Source organism: Astyanax mexicanus, chromosome 2 (assembly GCF_023375975.1).
Source record: "Astyanax mexicanus isolate ESR-SI-001 chromosome 2, AstMex3_surface, whole genome shotgun sequence".
NCBI lineage: Eukaryota > Metazoa > Chordata > Actinopteri > Characiformes > Acestrorhamphidae > Astyanax > Astyanax mexicanus.
This window is the reverse complement of record NC_064409.1, coordinates 19,459,636-19,478,117: the sequence shown is the minus strand read 5'-3', so window position 1 is coordinate 19,478,117 and position 18,482 is coordinate 19,459,636. Positions and strand designations below refer to the sequence as shown.

The 18,482-nt window shown below is 36.4% G+C and overlaps 1 protein-coding gene across 1 annotated transcript in view; it reads right to left on the bottom strand.

Annotated features, from left to right (window-relative positions):
* The window catches only part of LOC103032294 (mucin-19), a 45,019-nt gene that overhangs the window by 5,990 nt on the left and 20,547 nt on the right, over nt 1-18,482 (bottom strand). Inside the window, exons 25-40 of the mRNA XM_049473697.1 lie at nt 15,670-15,826; nt 15,126-15,236; nt 14,834-14,975; nt 14,670-14,698; nt 12,605-14,566; nt 12,311-12,514; nt 9,959-10,200; nt 8,729-8,915; nt 7,305-7,518; nt 5,272-5,450; nt 5,100-5,169; nt 3,698-3,810; nt 2,815-2,846; nt 2,502-2,652; nt 1,853-1,890; nt 311-418 (exon numbers count right to left, since the gene is read on the bottom strand). Of these exons, the coding sequence (XP_049329654.1) occupies nt 311-418; nt 1,853-1,890; nt 2,502-2,652; nt 2,815-2,846; nt 3,698-3,810; nt 5,100-5,169; nt 5,272-5,450; nt 7,305-7,518; nt 8,729-8,915; nt 9,959-10,200; nt 12,311-12,514; nt 12,605-14,566; nt 14,670-14,698; nt 14,834-14,975; nt 15,126-15,236; nt 15,670-15,826 (3,939 nt within the window). The remainder of the gene's footprint in view (nt 1-310; nt 419-1,852; nt 1,891-2,501; nt 2,653-2,814; nt 2,847-3,697; nt 3,811-5,099; nt 5,170-5,271; nt 5,451-7,304; nt 7,519-8,728; nt 8,916-9,958; nt 10,201-12,310; nt 12,515-12,604; nt 14,567-14,669; nt 14,699-14,833; nt 14,976-15,125; nt 15,237-15,669; nt 15,827-18,482) is intronic.

Genomic DNA, 18,482 nt, shown 5'->3' with positions numbered 1-18,482 from the left:
AATCTGCAAGACTGAGATCAAAAAATGCACATTTCTATCATTCAGAGTGAATTAAGGGTGATTGAGACAGTTTATAAGTGTTTTTTGCCATTATTGGAACAAACAACTGTATAGCCAATAGCCAAACAACTGATCCATTTATGTAATAATGAGGATGTTAGTTTTGTAGTTAAATATGTTACAGCTAAACATGTTTGTTTTTCATGCAAGAAAATTAATCTTGTACAGCTAAACTGACCCATTTAACCTAATGACCAATTAGAGATGTATTGGATATTTAGGCATTAAAGGGATGTTCGTGCGGACGTACCTCAGAGCAGCTCTGCTCAGGACACACACTCGTCTGTATTTCAGTGCCTGCTCTTGTGCACTTGTATGTCACACAGGGCTGGGACTGATCCTTCCACGTATTCCCCACCTGGAGACAAAATCAGTAATGCTCACTTTATTTAATACAAATAGGAAACACATCGGAAATGTTCTCATTTTCTCCTGATCACATACAGTAGGAACATAGACAAAACATGTTAAAAATAAAGGTTCATAGAGAACCATTTGTGTAAAATCTTTGGGATGAGCTAGTAGTAGAAGTAGTAGTAGTAGAAGTCTTTCCTGGAGAGTAGACATTGTTAGTCCAAAAAAAACAGGACAAACTCTTTTTGAATTCCCTTTCAATTAAAGAAAACTATATCAGTAGGTGTCCAAATACTTTTGTATCTAATATCTGTAATACTCAAGTATTTTTTTATGTTTCAAAAACGTCTTGACCAACTCAGTGTTTTTTAAAAGCTACCTGACAAAAACCTTTTTAATTACTGATTATCCCACAAGAGCCCAGACCTAGTTTTAAATATTAATTCTACATTTTTGACTTGAGCCGTTCCTATGCATTGTGATATTGAGATGATATGATTCCATCAGATACATCTGGACTCCAATAGTGGACTTGTGGACAATGGATTTCCATATGCGCTGAAAAACGAAATATTCTTTGGTTCCAGCTGGGAATAAAAATGTTGTATGATCCAGGAATCGTTGGTTCCAATCCCGGATCATGCTGAATCTCAATCAGCAGCCAGAGTCCGAGAGAGCACAAGATTTGTCATGCTCTCTCTGGGTGAGAAGGTGGCGTTCTCTACCCTCATCATTCCCACTGTGATGCTGCCAGCACAGGGGTCTGTCAGCTGATGTATCAAAGATCTTCTTAATGCGCTGGCTGCACAGTGAGGCTGCATTGGCAGCAGTTGGAAAAGAGGTGGTGGATGGTCTCACATGTATCAGCATGCACTTACATTTACCCTAGTAAAGGGGGATTCTCCAAATTGGGGAGAAAATGGGGTAAAAACCTACTTCTGTCTTAAGCACTAACCAAGCACTCTGGTATTCTGTGAGATTACATGTCCACAAACTCACACACTGTCATGTGACTCATCCAGGATGTTCAGTTAATGCCACCTAGGGACCAATTCACATGGTTACATGAGCTCTTATAGATTAAAAATGGACTGTCTGGTGTCTTAGACACTTTTTTACAGCAATCCTGGGAATAATTCCGCCTGAAATGTATTGTTTAAAAAGTCTCACATGGTGAAGAAGTGCATTTAAAACATTACAAGGCAAAACAATTCTCAAAGAAAATGTTTATTTCCAGGTTTAGGTTTTGTAACTTTAGTGTTTTCTGTGCTGTAGACAATGAAACCCCTATTTTCTTATCAGTATCGATGTAAAAATGCAAAACTGCTAATATTATTCACATCAAACCATTTTACACTATTGTAGCAGCTTTAGATATGAATAGTGAAAGAATCTGTATTGTATTAATAACAACAGTTTTGTAAAGCATTTCCTTTACCTTGTAGGTCTTTCCATTGTGTTCACATGTCTTCTCCACTACAAAAGGAAGAGATATACAACCTTAAAATTTATATTTAAATTCATGGGTACTTAAGTGGCATATAAAAAGACATATGATGCAACATTTAACTGCTTTAGAAAAGCTCTGCGATATCTTTACTTTAATTGGAGCTTAAAACTGTTAAAACTGTTTTTACAATTGATTAATTCCAAAGTCTTAAATGTTCTGAGGTTTCTGACATTAATCAAAAATTTACCCTAAAAAAACGGTTTGTTTTTAATATGTACCATATATAAGTAACATATATATATATATATATATATATATATATATATATATATATATATATATATATATATATCAGGGCATGATGCCAGTTCCAGATTGAAACTAAGCTTTGTTGGAGAAAGCTTTTAAAAATTACAGTATGGTCTCACTATTTACAAGGTTGTTTTTTAGCTTGTTTCTGTTTTCACTTTAACCCCATAGGAGAATTTTAAGTGAAACCAAAAATTGATCATACTAGTTTTTAACCATTATTTTTAATAGGGGACAAAATCAATTAAACTTGAAAATCGATTTTTTTAAGCCATATCCCCAGCTTTAAGTCATTCAGTACATCAAATTAGATTAAAAGATTAATTACCACATATCTGGTTGTCACAGCAGTCTGAGACGAGTGTGGAGTCTTCACTGCATTGGGGGGTTGGAGTCGTAGGCATTGGTGAGCACTCTTCAGTCAGGGTCTGGTTGTTACATCTGCATATGTGACAGTGTGACTCCCATATTGCTCCAGCCTTAAAAAGAGATGACAATAAATACGGAACAGTCACAGACTTGCTGTTTTTATATTACATATGTTTGATAGTATGGGGTTATTCTCAGAATCACACACTGATTACTAGAGATGATTTAGTGTAAAATTGCTTTTCAAAAGAGTAGAAAAGGTAATATCTCACCGGCATGGGCTCTCCCAGTGGACCTTTGCAATCTGACAAGAAATCAAAGCATATGTTCACATGTAATCATATACAGTATACGTGCAACTATACAGCTCTAAAAAAAGAGACCACTTAAGTTTCTCTGATTTTGCTATTTAGAGGTATGTGTTTGAATAAAATTAACATTGTTGTTTTATTCCATAAACTACAGACAACATTTCTCCCAAATTCCAAATAAAAATGTTGTCATTTAGTCATTCATTTGCAGAAAATGAGAAATGGCTGAAATAACAAAAAAAGATGCAGAGATTTCAGACCTCAAATAATGCAAAAAAACAAGTTCATATTATAAATGTTTAAGAGTTCAGAAATCAGTATTTGGTGGAATAACCCTGGTTTTCAATCAGAGTTTTCATACATCTTGGCATGTTCTCCTCCACCAGTCTTACACACTGCTTTTGGATAACTTTATGCCTTTACTCCTGGTGTAAAAATACAAGCAGTTCAGTTTGGTTTGATGGCTTGTGATCGTCCATCTTGCTCTTGATTATATTCCAGAGATTTTTAATTTGGTAAAATCAAAGAAACTAATAATTTTTAAGTGGTCTCATTTTTTTCAAAGCTGTAATTACTCAGACATTATCAGCATTTATAAATGTTTAGCAAATATATAATAAAAATTTACAATTCAAGTCATAACACTGCACAATCTGCCAGCCATTAATTACACAGTAAATTTGAGTCTAATATGAGGTTAAAGTGTAAAATGTATGCTTCTCAAATACAGATTTAACAAAACTTGTCTGTTACTGTCCAGTAACATACAGTAGTATTGGGTACGTTTCCCTTTAAAATTGTGTGTATAGCCTAAAGAAAAGTCCAGGAAAAGTCTACAACTCACTGGTGCAATCTGAAACGCAGGTCGTCTTGTATTCCTCAGCAAGAGTTTGGTTATCTGGACAGAAGCACCCAGATCTCATGCTGTCAGTACCAAATTTCCCTGGTACACGCACTCTGTGTAAAAAACACAAATAATAAATGCATACATAGCTCTGTAAAAAAGTATTTGCCACCAAAACCTAATAACTTGGTGGTGTCCCCCTTGGCAGGAGTGACCGGCCTACCGAAATTACTCCAAAAGATTCTACTGGTCGGTCAGTAATCAGGCCTGGTTGTGGCCAAGGTTATTATCGTTAACAAAAATGAACGAAATAATGAAAACTGAAAGTGAAAAAACATTTTTTGTTAACTGAAACTAATAAAAATGGTCATTAAAAGAAAAAAAGGTAACTAACTAAATTGAGAGTTTATTAAAACTAACTAAAACAAATTAATACAGATAGAATACCCTTTGTTTTCTTGTTTGTTAATTTATTTATAAGCGCTGTTTGCACTCAAGCAGGTTTACAGCGGGCAAAAGTGAAAACAAAATAAAATTCAACTATAATGAAAAATTTAAAACTATTATAACCTTGGTTGTGGCTAGTGAAATTTAACTACAATTTAACTACAATTTAATTATTTAATTACATTTTTTTTGATAGCTTTTTTTCCCTTAATAAATTAAATCATTACTTAAAACTGCTTTTTATATTTACTCAGATTATCTTTGTCTGTTATTAAAGTTTGTTTGGTAATCTGAAAAATGTAAGAATGATTAAAAAAAGCAAAAACAAAAGAAATCTGTAAGGGGCAAATACTATTTCATGGCACTTTATAAAACATGCTTACCCACTTGAAAATGGATATAGACCACTAGATTTTCAGTGTTCAGTGTCAGTGTTCAGTGTTTATTGTCATCTAGTGGTTAAATAAGGAACTGCATGGTTGCCAATCGCCTTTAAATTCAACCAGCCCGACTTATACTGATTTCAGCACTCGCTTTAATGGGATTTTACAGCTTTCTTGTCATCTAATAGTTAAATAAGGAACTGCATGGTCCTGTGACTTTTTGCATCACTGCAGGAACTATAAAGAATGGATCATATGATCTGAGCAGCTCTCGGGATCAGCTGGATCAAAATATTGGTCAGCTAATACAGAGCTGATCGATACTTACATCACGAATCTCTACTGAATAATATAGTATCCCACCTAGTATTCCAACACTTGATTTAATTAATCAGCTCATTAACAAGCCGTTCCAGAGATATATTACATGTGATTGGTACAGCAGGCAATCCTCCAACATGTGCTGGGCAAAGGACTGAGATTGAAGAGCTCTGCTTCTGATGGATAGATGAATGAACTGATGAATTAATTTATAGACATCTACATAGATAGATTAAATGATGATGCCTCACCCTCCTTTACAGACGTCATTTGGAGTACTGCGACACTCATCAAAAACCATCCCGTCTGGACATGTGACATCTGAAACATTCGCAATCAACACCACAGAGATTCATGATATGTCATGTTAAGAGAGACCCTCCCTCCTGTCTGGTCGAGGTGTTTAATACAGTGTGTACTCACCGCAGGCCCCCTCAGTGAGGTTTCTCCAGTACACACAGTAGCCCAGTCTCTTGCATTGCTCGCTGAGGTGCTGCAGTGGGGAGCAGATGCTGCTGTTGCTTTTAGCAACGCAGTAATCAAACCTGCAGTTTTTCACCAGCGTCTCCACATCCACATTCTCACTGCATTCACGAAACACTCTAAAAAAGAAACAACAGACACGCTATAGAAACATATAGAGACACGTGGGAGCCACTGCTAGGGCTGCAACTAATTAATTAATTAATAATTAATTATTTTAGTAGTCGACTAGTTGGCGAATATTTCTGCCCTGACCCCCCTGCTTCCTGTGGGTACATCTCCTGTCCCTAACTTCCTCTATCTTCACTTCAAGACGATAGAAACAGCTGAATGTGGGGTTTAAATACCTTTTAAATGCCTAAAAGAGATTTAAATGTGAGAGATTAAAGTTCTGATTTGTAAACTGTGTGGGCAAGTCTATTACTCCTCTTTAATTGTTTTTCTCGTCCCAGAACTTGTTTTGTGTATCGAGTCAACAATTTTTTAATTGTTTACCTAATGGTCTCTGCACACCTCATGATTTAATATTAATTCAGGGTGGCAAGAAATTATAAGAATTTTATTAGACCTTATTTTTTTATTTTTGTTGTCTTTACAGTTCTCCTTGTATTTGTATTTGAAATGTTTTCTTCATTGACTAAGAATTGTGTATTGATAAAAGCTTGCCGTTACAATGCATATCATTATAGATTATAGATTATAGATTATAGATTATGAGTCTATATATTATTTTACACAATTTTACACATTAATAAATATATACAGTATATTTATATATGTGTGTGTGTTTTTAATACTGCAGAGGTTTCCTAAAAATTTATTTAAATAATCACAATATATCATCTTACTCAATACTAATAACATTATATTGCCTTTTTATTACAATTTTAGGAAAACTGTCAAAGTTTAAAAACACACTATCATCTTTATAAAATCTGAGTAAAATAACAACATTTAACAATAATATCTAGTGGGCAGTGATTTTAAATTTGAACACAACAATAAATGAACCACAGTCTGACAGGAATCTTAAGATTACTAAATATCAATATTAAATATGTAATAAAACTCCAGTTCATTGCTTTGTCCAGTCCTTTGTCAGAGTCCCTGTCCAGTCTCTTGTCTGTGCCGCAGTCGAATAGTTATCCTCTGCTTTCCGGTGTGTGTGTGTGTGTGTGTGTGTTGGGAGATTTCTTGCCCCTGTGTTACCCTTTGTTCCATTGTTTACATGCCCCATGTGCTTATCCATGTGCTTTAATATTTGTTTTTGTTTTAGCATCCAGCCATGCTCCGCCAGCACATGATTTTCGTGGTCATTACTACAATGCTGTGTCTTTTGACCCTCATAACTTTCCAAAGAATGACTATTTCCTCAGTTTAATCACGCATTATTTTAGTATTACACTTTGTCATTTAAAGCTGATGTCTGTAAGCTTGGGATTTAGAGCCCTCTCCGGTCAGAATGAGTAATTGCACCGAGCATGCAGAAAAAATGTTTTAAACTGGGCGGGTGTGATGCGGTCTCCTTTCAGAGCGAATGAATCCGATTCCAGGTTATGTTCAGTCAGAGAGCGAGAGAGAGAGAAAGAGAGAGAGAGAGAGAAAGAGAGAGAGAGAAAGAGAGCGCACTCAGTCAGAAACTTCACTCCTTCATTTCTTTGGTTTTACTATGAGTGCATAAGATACTGAGCTCTGAGTTTCCCCTTCTGAAGTCTCCATTGCTCCACCAGCCATTTGCATTCAGTAAAACTGAGCCAGATCCTCTTTTAGAGGCTGTACATGTGATGTTAGTACATAAAGACATGTGCCGTGGCCAGAAGAACTCCACAGTTTTTAAAATGAATATATTAGGCTTAGCAGGGATGGTCGTTCTCACATGTTTAATTTTGCTTGCTTTAATATGTAGTCCCTGATCAACACTAGCAGAGCATCTGCTGAATCTGAAAAAAAAAGAACATGAAGCTGCAGCTTACTCGTGTGTGAGGAGGTCACAGAGAGGGGCGACGCAGATTGGTGGTGGCTCCACGGTGCCGGGGATGATGGGGAAACAGGACTCGTGTTTGGGGATGCTGGCACAGTAGGGCTTTAGAGGGTCTTCCTCTATCCACTCATAGGCCGTCATGTTACAGCAGTCCTCACTTTCAACTTGTCCATTCCTGCGCACACACGAGGCTCCTCCACACACACCTGCAACACACAGCACATACGTGAGCTTATCATTAAGACCCTTATTTATGACTCTATAAAATCACCTTCAGCTCTGATACAAGTGTATTTAAGTAAATAAAAAAAGTATACTTAACATAGAAAAGTACATACCTTTCACGTTAAAATGTATATATATATATATATATATATATATATATATATATATATATATATATATACTTAAATAATACTAAATGTACTATTTTGCAACGACGTCTGGCAACTTAATTAAGCTATATTTAAATACAATTTAAAAGCATTTAAGTATTAAGTTGTGCTTTTGAGTGTTTTTATCACAGAACTTCTGTGAATCTAAGTAGATTCAAGTATTTAAGTATAGTGTTTCATAAACATATTTGTTAATATATTTAAATTGTATTGTAAATGTACTGCTTTGTGTATAAATTAGAGATGGGATGATCGATTGGCAGTGTATCGGTATCAGCCAATTTTCAGCCAAAATACAATATTGGCGATATTGGTGATATTCCTCTGATTTAGCCGATCCTATTCAGGAGTTTAGGGTTAAGCAGTTAAGCAGAGCTGTGTGTGGATGGCCGGAGAAAATGCTCACTTACAGGAAGCTGCAGTTCCTCATCCCTCATCCCCTCATCCCAAACCCTGCTGTCTTCTCTACCCACTCAGTGCTACAGCCCAGCCACAAGCTACAGGGCTCAGCTCAGTCAGTCTGGTGCATTTTTACAGTTTTTGCAATTAATGTAGGACCAATCCACCTCGCAGTGAAAAGAAAAAGGTTTTAACCTCACTAACCGGATAATACAACTCTCTACAGTTCATCTTTCAGCCCAGTCAGTGAGTCACGGAGCTAGTTAGCTCACAAGCTAACAGCAGCTAACCTCAGAAGCAGTCACGGAGCTGGGTTAGCTCACAAGCTAAGAGCAGCAACTAACCTCAGGAGCATTAGTCACGGAGAAATTTAGCTCACAAGCTAACAACAGCAGGAGAAGTCACGGAGCTCTATTTAGTTTACAAGCTAACAGCAGCAGGAGAAGTCTCTTTCTTTGTGGCCTTATAAGATAAAGATATTTTTTCTTTGACTTTCTGTGGTGCAAATGCTACTGCTAATATTACGTGTATGTTATGTCTTTAAAACTCCATAAAACTTAAAAAATATATTTTATACTATTTTACCACTGAATAATATTTCACCAAACTGTTAGACACTGACCACACTGTCCTTCAGTGTTATCCTGGAAGTTCTCCATGGCCAGAGTGATCTGAAGGGTGTTGTCTGGATCGAGAGAGACGTGAGAGCGGATTTCATCAAGGTACACGAAGATCTGGTAATTCGTGCCCTCGAACCTGATGCCATTCTCTACATAGGGTGGCTGGACTGGATTCTGATTCAGAGTAGCCTGAGAAATATAACATGTTAGAAGAGGTGAACTCAGTTTTAAGTTAGCAATTACATTTTTGAAAGGGTGAGCTTTATGAATTCAAACACATACAGCTAAATCAGAATGCACTCAGATAGATAGAGATAAGAGGTAGGTAGGTAGGTAGGTTTAAAGGTATGTTGATAGGTAGGTTGGTAGGTAGGTAGGTATGTAGGTAGGTAGGTTGGTTGGTAGGTAAGTAGGTTGGTAGGTAGGTTGGTTGGTGGTTTCTAAGTAAGTGTAGGTGGATAGTTAGGTAGCTTGGTAGAAAACGTTGATAGATAGTTTGGTTGGTATGTAAGTAGGTTAGTTGGTAGGTAAGTAGATTGTTAAGGAGGCTGGTAGGTTGGTATGTAGGTAGGTATGTAGGTAGGTGTGTAGGTAGGTAGGTAGGTCGGTAGGTAGATTGGTGGGTAGGTTGGTTGGTAGGTAAATAGGTTGGTTGATAGGTTTAAAGGTAGGTTGGTGGGTAGGTTGGTGGTCTAAAAGTAAGTGTAGGTAGATAGTTAGTTAGCTTGGTAGAGAAGGTTGATAGGTAGTTTAGTTGGTAGGTAAGTAGGTTGATAGGTGAGTTGGTTGGTAGGTAAGTAGGTGGAAAGGTAGATAGTTAGGTAATGTGTTCAGTATAATTTTACCATTTTTTTCCACTTTACACCTGCTATGAGACATTCAGCAAAACTTCACCTCCTAACTTATTTATATAAAGTGTTTGCATCCATGTAGTCCTGTTGACATATTGTCATATTGATGCAAGTGACCAGATCATATTTGTATGTCCCAATATCACAAAAATCATAATTCAAATCAAATAAAAAAAATTGAATTAATCTAGATGCAGATATATAATCTGGATATGCCAGTTTGAATAATCAGTTACTGCACAGGGCCCCTGTTAATGTGTTCAGTTTAAATTTCCCTTTGAATTCTTCCCACTGTACAAGTGCTATGAGATATACAGCAAAACTCTGTCTACTGAATCATTTATATAAAACGTTTGAATCCATGTACTCTTGTGGACGTACCTCCACTGTTCCATAATCATCATTGACGAGCAGAGTGACTGTGTCATCATGGTACTTCAGGACAATGCCCTTGACCGATGAGCCGAACAACAAGGGGTTGCTAAAGTAATTATCCACTGTAATGCTGAGATGATGGCGTGCAATCTTCTCCTTCACCAGCGTGTAAGTGCAGTTTTCCAGGAAGTCAAACTTAGTTCCCGAGAAGGATACATAATGAGGGTCACCATACAGATCACACTGACCTGAGGGAGACAGTAGGAGGCATTGGTAGAGTTAGTACAAATTATCCCAGTAAAATTCACTTTAATATATTTTTTCACAACAAAAATATCTGGGTATTAATTCGATGTTTAATGAAGTCTAATTTATAATTTTCTACACTTACAACTAATTGTTTTGTTTAATGCCATAATCATGTACTTTATGTACACTAATTACAAAATGAAACACCAGTCAACATTCACCTCATTATTAGTATTACACTAACATGCCACAATTCATGGCAGCAGAATTCAAATTAATCAGTTCAGTGTTTTAGTAATAGTAATTTTAGTAAAAAAGAGTTACTGCACCTTGATATTTCAGTAGTTTGTGAGATCAGCCAGCTCTAGTACTACCAATATTTTAGAAAACTTGAACGACTAGGTAAACAATGTATTTTTTATTAAAAATATCCAACAGTGGCTGTCATCAAAACTTGGTAGGTACTGTAATTGAGGGACTTATGAAATTAAAGTTAAATATGACTTAATATTGGATTTCAACTTATTGATTGACTTGAAACCTACCCATATAACTACCTACCTACCCATATAACTACCTACCTACCAATATAACTACCTACTACCCAGACATATAACTACCTACCTACCTACCCAGTCATGAAACTACTCACCTTCCTTCTTACCCATATAATTACCTACTTACCTACTACCCAGACATATAGCTGCCTACATACCTACCTACGTACCTACCTACCCATATAACTACCTACCTGCCTAGCCGTTTAACTACCTTCCCATATAACTACCTACCTACCATTATAACTACCCACCTACCATTATAACTACTTACTATTATAACTACCTACCTACCTACCTACCTACCAACTATTATAACTACCTACCTACCTACCCACCCATATAACTACTTACCTACCCATATAACTACATACCTACCTATTCGTATAACTACCTACCTAGCTATATACCAATATAATTACCTACCTACCTATCCATTCATATAACTACCTACCTACCTATCCATATAACTACCTACCTACCTACCCATATAACTACCTACCTATCCATATAACCACCTACCTACCTACCCATATAACTACCTACCTGTCTATCCATTTAACTACCTACCCATATAACTACCTAACTACCTACTGACTCATATAACTACCTACCTGTCTACCCATTTAACTACCTACCTACCTACCCATATAACGACTTACCTACCCATATAACTATCTACCTAGCCATATAACTACCTTCCTACATATCCATTCATATTACTACTTACCTACCTACCGACCTACCTACCCATATAACTACCTACCTGACTACCCATTTAACTACTTACCCATATACCTACCCCGTGCTCGCTGGGGGTTCTGTATTCTGTATTTTCTATGCTTAATGTTTTGCCCGATTCTCTGTCCTGTGATCATGTTTCTGTAAAGCTGCTTTGTAACAACACCAGTTGTAAAAAGAGCTATACAAAAATTTGATAACTACCTAACTACCTACTGACCCATGTAACTACCTACCTGCCTACCTATTTAACTACCTACCTACCTACATACCCACCTACATAACTACCTACCTAGCCATTTAACATATATATAGCCATATATCTCCCTACCTCCCTACCTACCTACCTACATACCTACCTATCTGTATAACTTCCTACCCATATAACTACCTACCTGTCTACTCATTTAACTACCTACCCACATAACTACCTAAGGTAGACAGGTAGGTAGTTAAATGAGTAGACAGGTAGGTAGTTATATGGGTAGGTAGGTAGGTAGGTAGGTAGGTAGTTATATGGGTCAGTAGGTATACCTACTGACCCATATAACTACCTACCTGCCTACCCATTTAACAACCTACCTACCTACCTACCCATATAACTGCCTACCTGTCTACCTTTTAACTACCTACCCATATAACTATCTAACTACCTACTGACCCATATAACTACCTACCTGCCGACCCATTTAACTACCTATCTACCCATACAACTACTTACCTACCCATACAGTTTACAGTCTACTTATCAAGAGATTTACAGTAGGATGCCCTCATAAGCACTGAAGAACCTGAAAACCACTATACTCACAGTCACATTGCCACTTTTCACAGCAGCCCTCCTCATCTTTCACCACCCGCATCAGATCTCTAGGACAATTAGGTTGGACCAGAGTTGGACATATGACAGGTCTCATCTCAATTACGCTGTTTCTGCAGGTTTTATAGAAGCAGTCCTCCTTCCACTCAGCACCACTGGGCCAGGTTTGGTTCCTCAGTGGGTCCCTGCAAGGCACTACACATTAGAGAAAGGGTGTTATTATTTTGGATACAAAATAATAAAACACATCAGAAACAAACAAACAAACAAAATTAGAGTACATACCTGGAGGAACAGTGAACGCTGTTGTAGAAATTGTTGCTGTTGTGAAAGGTGTGCTGACTTGAGTTGTCTGTAACCATTCTTGAGGTGAAGTGTGATTGTGAGGTAAGAGAGGTGGCCCAGTGTATATAGGTGGCATTGTTGTGGCTTTGGTTGTATATACTGGTTCAAGTGTAGTGGTAGTTAATAGAGTTGTGAGTTCAGTTTCTTTAGTTGTGCTTGAGATTTCTGTGGCTGTTGTTGGCTCTGGTATTATTGGAGTGAATGGAGTTTCAGTGGTTGGTGACACTGTTGTCTCTGTTACTGTTGAAGTTTCAAATTCTCCTGTAGAAAACTCAGTGGTTGGTGACACTGTTGTCTCTGTTACTCTTGTAGTTTCAGCTTCTCCAGTAGAAAACTCAGTGGTTGGTGAGACTGTTGTCTCTGTTAATCTTGTAGTTTCAAATTCTCCTGTAGAAAACTCAGTGGTTGGTAACACTGTTGTCTCTGTTACTTTTGTAGTTTCAAATTCTCCTGTAGAAAACTCAGTGGTTGGTGAGACTGTTGTCTCTGTTGCTCTTGTAGTTTCAAATTCTCCTGTAGAAAACTCAGTGGTTGGTGACACTGTTGTCTCTGTTACTCTTGTAGTTTCAAATTCTCCTGTAGAAAACTCAGTGGTTGGTGAGACTGTTGTCTCTGTTACTCTTGTAGTTTCATATTCTCCTGTAGAAAACTCAGTGGTTGGTGACACTGTTGTCTCTGTTACTCTTGTAGTTTCAAATTCTCCTGTAGAAAACTCAGTGGTTGGTGAGACTGTTGTCTCTGTTACTCTTGTAGTTTCATATTCTCCTGTAGAAAACTCAGTGGTTGGTGACACTGTTGTCTCTGTTACTCTTGTAGTTTCAAATTCTGCTGTAGAAAACTCGGTGGTTGGTGAGACTGTTGTCTCTGTTACTTTTGTAGTTTCAAATTCTCCTGTAGAAAACTCAGTGGTTGGTGACACTGTTGTCTCTGTTACTCTTGTAGTTTCAAATTCTCCTGTAGAAAACTCAGTGGTTGGTGAGACTGTTGTCTCTGTTACTCTTGTAGTTTCATATTCTCCTGTAGAAAACTCAGTGGTTGGTGACACTGTTGTCTCTGTTACTCTTGTAGTTTCAAATTCTCCTGTAGAAAACTCAGTGGTTGGTGAGACTGTTGTCTCTGTTACTCTTGTAGTTTCATATTGTCCTGTAGAAAACTCAGTGGTTGGTGAGACTGTTGTCTCTGTTACTCTTGTAGTTTCAAATTCTGCTGTAGAAAACTCGGTGGTTGGTGAGACTGTTGTCTCTGTTACTTTTGTAGTTTCAAATTCTTCTGTAAAAAACTCAGTGGTTGGTGACACTGTTGTCTCTGTTACTCTTGTAGTTTCAAATTCTCCTGTAGAAAACTCAGTGGTTGGTGACACTGTTGTCTCTGTTACTCTTGTAGTTTCAAATTCTCCTGTAGAAAACTCAGTGGTTGGTGAGACTGTTGTCTCTGTTACTTTTGTAGTTTCAAATTCTCCTGTAGAAAACTCAGTGGTTGGTGACACTGTTGTCTCTGTTACTGTAGAAGGTTCTGATTCTTTTGTAGAAAACTCAGTGGTTGGAAACACTGTTGTCTCTGTTACACTTGTAGTTTCAGATTCTTCTGTAGAAAACTCAGTGGTTGGCGACACTGTTGTTTCTGTTACTGTTGAAGGTTCTGATTCTTTTGTAGAAAACTCAGTGGTTGGTAACACTGTTATCTCTGTTACTCTTGTAGTTTCAGATTTTTCTGTGGAAAATTCAGTGGTTGGTGACACTGTTGTCTCTGTTACTGTTGTAGTTGTAGATTTTCCTGTAGAAAACTTAGTGGTTGGTGACACTGTTGTGTTTGTTACTGTAGTAGTCAGCAGACTTGTAGGTTTTGGTACTTCTGTTGTAGTTAAATAGGTTGTTGACCGTGCCGTGGTAGATGCACAGTATTCTGTAGTAAAAATTCAAAAATCGATTTTAATTTAGATAAAAAAGAACATTACACTACATTACATTTTTATGAACATTACACCTATTCATAAAAATAATCTTACCACAAGCTAGCTGTCCTTCAACGCATTCACTATAAAATAATAAAACACAAATCTTATCACATTTGGCTTGCAATTCTATGCCAAAGAACTTCACTTTCTTTTAAAACACTTGTGTTACAAATTCCAATCAAAATAACATAAAACAAAATCAAACATCAACTAACCAGCATTCACTGGATGTCCTCACTTTGCCACCAGGATAAACTACTGTGTTGTTGAAGTAGCAGGTGCACTTGTCCAAACTGGAGCACTTTCTTGTGTTCTCATCAAAATATGGTGTCTCTAAAGGGCATCTTGGGTAACAACCTTAGCCAAAATAATAAGAGTATATATTAATGTGTATAATCTAAAGAAGTTGTAGAATCTGTATAAGTCACAACAAATAAACAAACTAAATATAAAAAAAAACAATTAAAAAAAATTAACTGGAAAATAAAGAATGGAAAGAATAAAAACCTTCAAGTTTTCCAGTAAAGCTGTGCTTTTTCCCACAAGTCTCAGTCTGACCACACGGGTCATAATGCCAGCCATTCTCGCTCTCTTCATTGTAATAGTCACAATACACCGCTGTGGAGGAAAGAACACGTACAATAAAAGTTAATCGCACCAATAAGCAAACACTGAGGAGGTTCATGTCCACGCATACCAGGAACAGGGTTTATTATTAAAGTGTAGAATTTTTGGGAAGTCCCTAACAGGTTTAGTAATTGACAGAGTATTCCATAACCTGACACACTGAATATCAGAACACCATGAGGTTTCAGGCCTTAAATCTTTAATTACAGAATACTTTCAGACTCTCAACAAGGTTTAAGGTAGATATACAGAATATACTCTTATTGAGCCCAAAGAAAATTTACTGTAGCAAAATAGTAGAATAAAAATTAAAACAAGAAAAATCAATTGATCAATAGATGATCAGTGTCAGTGCTGACTCAGCAGTAATCAGACATACTGTAGAGCTTACTTGTCTAGCAGGTGGTAGGAACGATATACTTACGGCACAGGTCCGGGGTTCTCCAGTTGACACAGACGTTCTGTGCATTGCAGGCTTCAGCATATGCTGCCACAGCTGTGCAGAATCCAAGAAACCTTCCCTCAAACTCACACGAGCATGACTCCAGAATACAAGCCTGGTAATAGGATGTTGGATCGACCTGTAGATGTAAGAAAATTCAATGAAGCACTGCAGTTCCCATCTCAACATTGTGACCCAATTCAATATATCAAATAAATATATTGAGGATGGACCAAAATTGAAATTTGTTAGCCAGAACCAAAACTGTTTTTCATTAAACATGCCTCTTTTTCCGTCACTGAATAGCCTAAAAATATTTTTGAACTCTAAAAATGTTTAATGTTCCTGCACAATATATTTACCTCTGCTGAGCAGTTCTAATCTCACATTTAGCAGCAATTTTAGTCATACATTTGGTTACACAGTGCTATTCTAATCATACATTTACCTCAATTGTGCTACAATAGTAATACATTTAGCTCAGTAGCTAGTGCTATTCTAATCATAATTTTACATAACACTACATTATATTCACATATTTACCTACCAAGCTAGCAGTGCCATGCTAATTATTCTAACCTAATTTAATCTAACCTAATGTACCTTAGTAGGGCAATTTCAGTCATAAAATTAGCTCAGTTGTGCAAGTCTAATAATACATTTACTTCAGCCAAGCAATTCACATACTTAGTAAGCTTGCTAGCTAACTAACTAGCAAGCTACAACAGCAGTTCCTTTTCATTTCTCTGTAGAGCAATTATAGTCATGAGTTTAGCTCTGAGGTTATTCAATAATACATTTACCTCAGCAGTGTGATTATAATAATAAATTTACTTCAGTAAAGCAATTTCAGTCATTAACTTAGCTCAGCAATGTAATTCTAAGCATGAATTCACTTCAGCTAAGTTATTCATATATTTAGCTAGCTAGCTGCCACAGCCATTATTGTCTTATAATATTTTTACTCAGGCAGTTCAATTCTAGTCATGAATTTACGCTAGCTAGGGTTAGCTCAGTAGTGCTACTGTAATTATGAATTTGCTATAGCCAAACTATTCTAGTTATATGTTTAACTAGCCTTAGCAGTTCCATTCTAATCATAGATTTACTTAAGCATTGCAATTTTGGTCATATAGACAGCTCAGATATTATATGCTATATTTACTAAAGCTAAGTAGTGCAATTTCAGTTGTAAATTTAGCTTAATTTAGTTGTTCTAGTTACTCAAGTCACTTGTAGCTCACGTTAACCTAGCTACCTTCGACAGCCTGTTTTATAGTAAACAAACAAAGGCTAAGGCTAAGCTTAGCTTAGCATCTACAGCTCATACCTTTCAGCTAAAAATAGAAAGCCAGTAAAGATGTAGATTAGTAAAGTGAGTAAACTGATAATTATATAATTATTTGTCAAAAATGAACTTAAACCTGCTGTTTTTCTGCCTGTCTCACACACTCGCTCCCAGCACTGTTCACAGCAATACAACGAGGGTAAATCAATACTAACAGTACAGTAACTGCAATCCCAGTTAACAATTTTTGGTTAGTAAAACGTTTTCTGAACATTTTTTTTTTTTTTTTTTTACTTTTTTAAACATTATGGTAACATTCTCTGTTAGCTGGGATGTGACTTAATAAAAGAGTCATTGTTCTGCCTAAATTATACAGTCTTTTTTATTATTATTATTTGGCTGACAATATATTTTTTCTATATTTATTCTGAATAAACACATATAGGAACGTTAATAAGGAATGTTTACCTTCACTTTAATGTACTTTTTCTACATTTAATAAAAATTCCTTTGATTTTTTTTTATCATGTCCACAGTGAATCCAGGTTAAGTTAAATATATAGTGTTCTCCCTTGAGCGTTTTTCACAATGTTTTTAAATAATTTACTTATTTCAATTATTTATTTAACATTATGTTAACATTAAAGGAACAATCAGTATTAAATGTGAGCAAGTGTGTGAAATGTCTACACGAGTCCAATTTCCAAACACTGAATAGAGTTTTCTGCTCCATTCGCTCCTCCTCCATCAGATGTGCAGCTCATGCAGGTTGCCAGACCGTCCCACAGTGGCAGGAAACGACAATCTTACGTTCTAGCTGATCAGTGAAAACAATATCCAACATCCTGTCTCAACTATGCTAGTAATGGTGGTAAATTACCCAGCTGTGGTTAGCAACTTTACTGAAGCTCAGTGATTACCTGTTCAGCAGAAAAAAACATGCTGTCAGCTAGCCTGCTTCCATGGCTGCAGCATACTTTGTATTTTGTTTGTATGCTATTGTCTATACCTGGCAACCCTGAGTGTAAAAATGGGACTGGGGAAATGTCATACTGTGTCATACTGCACATTTCATATTGGAAAATACTGGCTGAAGCTCTGCAAACAAGAGTTGTTGCTGCATAAACGCACCATGTTTTATTAATATCTTATAATACATCCTGAGCATGTTATGAGTTACAGAATATATAATCCTTAATATGAAGCTATTAAAATATGTCCATGAATTCCTTGTCCACCCTGAGATCTTGGGATAACTCTGCCCTTTAATTAAAAAAGAAAATAACTTTTCACATTAGTGACATCATAACCTTATCACTGTTTTATTTTCAAGGGACTAAAGACACTGTTAATAATATTAATATTAATAAAAATTAATAACACCTTATTATATATTAATATCTCATATTGTCTCCATACATAACTTAAAAAGGTAAAGCTTCAGCTGTTTAACCAGTCACCCTGTAAAATATCATGGTAATTAAAACAGATAAAAATGTATCTTTGA